Genomic DNA, 6660 nt, shown 5'->3' with positions numbered 1-6660 from the left:
TACATCTGTCTTAGAAGTAACTCGTCGAAGTAGGGTCCTATGGACCAAAATTTTGCCCGTTTGGCTCTATCTCGAACCGTTTGGGCGCCAGAGGGCGTTTTTCACACGGAAATAACCCCAAAACATTTTAATGTTAACTCTCAGATATTTGATGGTGTCCGGTGGAATAACTAATCAAACTGAAACCTCGCGGAACAAGATTAGTGACTTTTGGGGCCGAAGGCCTATTTACGACTGTGCCCTTTGCCCGACTCGGGTGTCAGCGCCGCAGGCCTAGGTAGATGTATGGCAGGCGCGTCGCAGCGTAACAGTGTTTCGTGAGATATCGCGAAGCCTGTTACGCGAGACGTGGTCTGGCGTACATCTACCTAGTTATCATTGTTCGATTTTTGTTATGATTAGATTGGTCATATTCCATTTAAAATGGGGGTGCAAACATAAAGTCAGACACAGGTCGTAAATATCGTTTCCAACAGTTGATTAATTGTAATGAGAAATTGATTCTCCCAGTTTGGAAATAACGCCGAAAGTCTGGCGCTGGTGTTGGTTACATTTCTGTAATTGGACATTTGACACCGAAAATGTGACATTCACAAGTTTACGTCTTGCTTTTTCAGTCACTTTAAAATGTTTGTAATCCCCTCCTCTGTTGCATTTGTGAATCATTGTACTCTCTGCCACGGTTTTTCGGGCACATATTGGCGTACTGAGTTTCGAACAAGATCTGTAACCTCGCCTTTTATAATTCGACCAAGAACCGTCAGTTGGTCCTGGGCCTGCGGGCGCCGTGCGCGCCGCCGCTGGTCTAGCCCCTGGCTGGGTAGGCAGCGTGCCCGACACGCCTGCGCAACGGGCCTGCCGGCCCGGGTCCGCAGGGGCTCCGGCCGGCCGTATGGTGTCGGGGTACCTCCCGGCGGCGGCGCGGCGTCGCTCTGTCTGCACGGGCTCCGCCTTCCCCCCTCCCCCCTCTTTCTTATGCGCGCTCTCTTGCTCTCTTTTACCTTCCAGCCCTGTCTTCTTTCCTCTCTCTCTCGATTCACATATTCGCATAGACAAGAGTGCTACGGCTGCAGCAGGGACGTTCATTTGCTGCTCGCGACGCCCTGCGCCTCGCCCTTTACAGGCTGGCTTGCTGTCTCTAGTAGTGTGTGCGCGTACTTATGTGTGTGTCTGTGTATGTGTGCGTGTGTGTGCGTGAGGCGGGCATGCCGTAACATAGTGTATTGACGAGTCGGTTTATGGACCTCCACGTCGGCTGGCCATTTTGCCAATTGCATGCCGGGGAGGGGAGGCGTGCGAGGACGATCTGACGTGGTCATCAGCCCCTTTTAAGCCCCTGCCCGTCCCGTGCCACGCGTAAATTTGAGGGGCTACTACGTGTGGTATATGTCTTTTTTGAGGGTTGCGACATGCCTGGGACGTCATATGCGTCCGACAGAATGCATGTGCACTATGTCATTACTGGCCGATCCCCTACCACACCCGTAACGGTATGTGAGTTCGTGTGTGTGTGTGTTTGTGTGTGTGTGTGTGTGTGTGCGCGCGCGCACGGCCGAAGCTCTGGACGTCTTATAGACCTTCACAAGTGTCGAGTTGTAAATCAAATCGGGGCACACACAACAGCGCACGCTCTTGGGAGGAGAGCGAGCGAGCAAGAGAGAGAAAAGGGGATGAGCACGACCCAGGCGAGCGAGCGAGAGACAAGGAGAGAGGCCCGAAACAAAGGGAGCAAATATTTTTGTTTTTAAAGGAGGTGCGCAGGGAGGTGCGGACATGTTCGGCGGGCCGGCGGGCGGGAGGAGGAGGAGGTAGGTAGGTAGGTGTCTGGCCGTTTTACGATCTACCGAGCAAGATACGCAAATGCAGGCGTGCGGGGCGAGGCAGGCGGGGCCTGTCCCTTACGGTGGTCCTCGCTGCAGTGTGTACCGATGCCCGCGGATGCCCGTGATACTAGCACTTCCCGAAGCCTGGAGGGATGCCGGGATGCCGGGGGTCATGTGGGCTGCGGGAGGGCGGCCCTGGTGGCTCGGAGGTGCTGCGGCGGCGGGTCGGCGCCGACAACAACCACAACGGGACTTTTAACCGAAAACTCATCTCCGGGGCATTTCTGTCGCCGCCTCCCGCCCGGCCGGCACCATTCATTGGCGGTGGGTATAAATCGACCACCTTTCAAAAATTTCCTTTCTCTTCTTTTGATGGCCGTCAATGGATCGGCCGTGCTTCGCTCGCTCCCTGTCTATCCGAGAACTTGTCGCCGAGGCTTTTCTTTCCCGCATCATTGTGAGCGGCGGCGGCGGCGGCGGCGGGCCAGTTATGAAGGATAGCTAGCTAGCAGGCTTTTATTTTTATCTCATTTTTCCCTTCCCTCCCTCCCTCTCTTTCTTTCTTGAGGACATTTTGTCCCCTCTTGCTGCGCAGGACACGACGGCGGTGCCACGGGAAAGAGGAAAAAAAATAATATAAAGAGGGCCACATAAAGGAAAAAGGAGAGGTGTCGTTGAGTGGCGCATCGCGAAACCACAAAACAGAGCTCGGCGCGGCCCAGGCCGCTTTTAGGTGATTGGCCGCGTTACAATAACCCAACTACATCATAACGACGCTTAAAGGCGTCGGCCCGGCGCCGGGGCGGGGCGCGGCGGTGTGGGGCAGGGCGGGGCGAAGCGGGGCGAGGCGGGGCGAGGCGGGGCGTCGACACTGTCGCCATCGCGGCAATGAGGCGGAACCTGCTGATGGGGATGACACCCGGCCGCGGCCGCGCCCAAGTGCGATGCGCTTGGATTGATACCCAAAGATGACGGGCTGATTGGTTGATTGGAACCAATCAATGCGTCATCTCCTGTCGCGGTGGAAGGTGTGGAGGGAGACAAAGGTGCCAGAAAGTGCCGCGCAGGTAAATGGCATTATGGTGAGATTCAAGGTGAAGTCCGAGCTCGTTTGATCCTAACCGAAAGAAGATGTAATTTTTCTTTTGTTTCTATTTCCCTTTGCGAAGGGCAGGCGGAGGTTGCCGGTGGGTGGCTGCTCCTGAACCAGGATCTTCCCGCGGGCGACACGCCGACTCACTGGAAGAGTTACAGGATTCCGCAAAACATATAAAGTCGAGCGGCTAAGTAGTGCTTTGGTCACCGCGCCTGCGCGTCCTGCGCGTCCGCCGCGCAGCCGGATCTGCGGAGCTGTACAAATTATTGGGCCAGCGAGGCTTCCGTCGTGCGTCATTTTTTCCCCTCACTGCAAAGCCTTTCGACCGCCCCTTTTGCACGCAATCAGATGCGCTCGTTTGGCGGAAGCCCAGAGGGAACCAGGAGCCGCCGCCGCCGCTGCCAGAACTGTGTCCTCAAATAAGCGGGAGCTGGTCAGTGCCTATGGCGGCCTGCAGGGAGGTTATTGTGCAGTTTTCGGTGCGTAAGTGCGTCTTACCGACGCGGAACGTAGTGCCCTGCGAATAGCGCAGCCCGCCCCTAATGACAGGACGAGTCCGGTGGGGCGCCGCCGGAACTGCTCCCGGAACCCTCTGGTCCCCGGTAGTGCCTGCCGGCCCTGCTGTGCGGCAGGTGGCAGGGTGCACGGTAAAAAGAATGTCTTGAAATCCGAGGAAATTTCTTCGATTTCAAGATTAGGTGGATAAATTCAAGCTTGGCCATTGAAATCCCAGAGACCCTGCACTGTTAAATTCCTACAAAGCATTTGCTTTGCAGAGCTGCGAAGTATTTTGCTCCTTTGTAACTACGAAGCATTTACTTTGCAATTACAAAGCGATGCTTTGCAATTGCAAAGCAATGAAAACGCTGCAAAGCATCGCTTTGCAATTGCAAAGTGTCACTTCGTAATTGCAAAGCATCACGTTGTAATTGCGAAGTAAATGCTTCGTAGTTACAAAGGAGCAAAATACTTCGCAGGCTTTTAACAGTGTGCCTTGAAAGCCACAGCTTCCAAGGGGAAGCCTTGGAATTTTCATCTAGTATTCAAGGGTTTTCCTTGAAGCACGAGTTGGAGTCTGGAATTTTAAGGGCCATGCAATTTTTAAATTATCCACCCAACCTTGAAATTCAAGAACTTTCCTCTGATTTCAAGACATTCTTTTTATCGTGTGTCGCTCAAAATCGGGTGTACTCGATTTGAGTATAGGACACTGTGTAGTGCCCCAGCGGATTAATATCTTCATATTTTGTTCGTATGATTTTCAAAATGTATTGTAAATCAAACTATTTTGTAAATTAACGACGGAGCCCATCATCAGATCCGTGGACAGGTTTAGTAGAGCCAACCCTTGCCTCTCCATCGCCTACATCGCATGCGAATACTCTCGGCAATAAACTCTAAGTCGATAATTAGTCCTTATTGTAATTTTTAAAATTTCAAATTGTAATTTTTCAACACGCACACCTAACCGCCCTAACAAGTATTTTTCAGAGTGATACAGGAACAGGATTAGTCTCGACCCTGCCAAAAAATGTGAAACTGCTTCTCGCATGAGAAATTGGTTGGACAACTGGGTACCACAGGCACAGGATGGTTTTAACATGCCGTGTTCTCTGCTCGACAGTGGTACCAACCGGAGCTGACGCGGATGCCCTCCGATCTGAGGGGTTCCTTCGTGGAGCTGGACTGTGACTCGGCAACGGAGGACTTCTTGGAGCAGGCCGAAGCCAAGTCGGAGAGCATCCTCTTGCAGCTCTGGCACTCTCTCGTCAAGTTGCTTCTAGGCTGGTTTTTCACTCAAACCTCCCTCAACGGGTAAGTACCTCCACGTGGATTTATCGGAAAAAAACTAGTATCACTGATAAACTAAGTGTTCAACTGCTCAACACTTCTAAGTGTGCAACTGTAAGTTAAATACTTGCAAGTGTGCAACTGCAAGTTAAATACTTCCAAGTGTGCAACTCGGTAGGTGTGCACTTGCAAGTGTGCAACTCCTCGGTTGAACACTTCCTTAGATTGGACGCTTACTGTGTAGGAAGTGCTCAACCGAGGAGTTGCACACTTGCAATAAGTGCACACCTACCGAGTTTAACACGTGCGAGTGCACGACTACGGAGTTGCACACTTGCAAGTATTCAACTTGCAGTTGCACACTTACAAGTGATGAGCAGTTGAACACTTAGTTTATCAGTGATTACATGTGCTTCAGCCGCCACAATGCTGTTAAAATATTACAAAGCCTTCCCTTTGTTAGCTTTCAAAGAATCCGATTCCCTTGCATTACGAAGCATTGCTTTCTATCAAAAAGAATCACTCTCTAAATATGTCCAAGGACAATAATTGTAATTGGCACCAGACTTTTGCGTGCACTAATGAGTTCAGATTCAATAGTGTAACTAAGTATTGTAAACTCAATTATGCACACAGAGTTCCGCTTTGCTAAAAATAATTATTTTCGTTGGAATGCCAAAATCTTGTCCAGCGTCTTAAAATTGGTAAGCTGAGCATGTCTAGAGAACTCAGCAAGCTAAAAGAGTTCATAAGTTTTTGGTGTACTAGTAGAAGGTGCTTTTTGGTTTCAAATCAGGGCTCCGCAATTACGAAGCATTTCGAATTTGCCTCGGACGGAATTTTGCTTTGCAAACGGTTTTAACTGTTCTGCACTCCAAAACCCTGCATTTCAGCTTTGCTCCACCATAGGTAGTACCGTCCATAGGTACAGTATGTTCGCCAGAATAGTACGAATCCGGATCCAGCCATAGCTCTGAACTTTGTGCCGAGTGACTGCCCGCGCCACGGGAACATACCCGGGGGCGTCTCGTCCTGAAAGGATGCGGCAGCCGTTGTAATGAGAGCGGACTCTCATTCATGACCCGCGGACCCATTCAGGGGCCCGTCCCTAAACGGCACACATTTTATAGGAGGGGGGACGGCGGGGGGCATTGATGCGGCCATTGTATGGGCCGGGCCCACTTTCTATATAAAGTTTCGTTTTGGCCTGTGAAGTTCTCCCAGGCTCCTCCGTCCATCCAGACCGGACCCGACCGGACCAGGCGTAATAGTGCATTGCAGTTGGAAACTTTATAAAAGAGCTTGCGTACAGCCGGGGCGAGGCGGGCTGGGGCGGGGAACGCGACGGCGGCAGCGGCGAAATTGCGGAACCGCCATTATGTATAAAATGACGATCTTTCTTTAACAGAGGATGAGCTGTCGGCTTCCGAGTGACGCTATTCAGCGCACAACGAATCTGGAAGACGGGGCGGGGCGTGGCTGGGGGAGGGCGCCGCGCGGCGGAGCCAGGCGGAGCGGTCACGGCTCAACTGCGCTGTTATTTGTGATCGAAATATGAATGACGCGCCGCCCAAACGTATTGAAGACGGTGGCGCTGGGAACCTGCGAGCGAGGCGAGGACCCGCAATGAGCGGGCAGCGGCGGCGAGAGCGAGCGAGGCTGGCCAGGGCCGCGCCACAGGCGCCACAGTGGGAAAAATCTGGTTGTAATTCGTGCTTGCGGTGTGACCGGTAGGCAATGGCGACTGGCGCCGCCCTCCTATTGCTGAGACTTTCGCACCTCCTCCATTTTGAACACGCCTTTTATTCTTCATCCAGAGGCAGGTGTGGTTGGAGCTAGATGTTGCTTGCTGCCGTGACCGTGACTTGAAGACACCCACCCTTTGCTCCACGCGGTGCCCGGTCTCTCTCTCTCTCTCTCTCTCTCTCTCTCTCTCTCTCTCTCTCTCTC

General features: G+C 52.4%; 1 protein-coding gene across 2 annotated transcripts in view; it reads left to right on the top strand.

The window, feature by feature from the left end:
- LOC113215389 (protein-L-histidine N-pros-methyltransferase) overlaps positions 1-6660 on the top strand; it is a 214771-nt gene that overhangs the window by 176328 nt on the left and 31783 nt on the right. For both annotated transcript variants that reach the window (XM_052269220.1, XM_026435011.2), the window contains one exon: positions 4544-4734. In XM_052269220.1, coding sequence (XP_052125180.1) covers positions 4544-4734 — 191 coding nt within the window. The remainder of the gene's footprint in view (positions 1-4543; positions 4735-6660) is intronic.

This window comes from Frankliniella occidentalis, unplaced genomic scaffold (assembly GCF_000697945.3).
Source record: "Frankliniella occidentalis isolate FOCC.00 unplaced genomic scaffold, Focc_3.1 Scaffold86, whole genome shotgun sequence".
Classification (NCBI taxonomy): Eukaryota; Metazoa; Arthropoda; class Insecta; order Thysanoptera; family Thripidae; genus Frankliniella; species Frankliniella occidentalis.
This window is presented reverse-complemented; position numbering and strand designations above follow the sequence as displayed.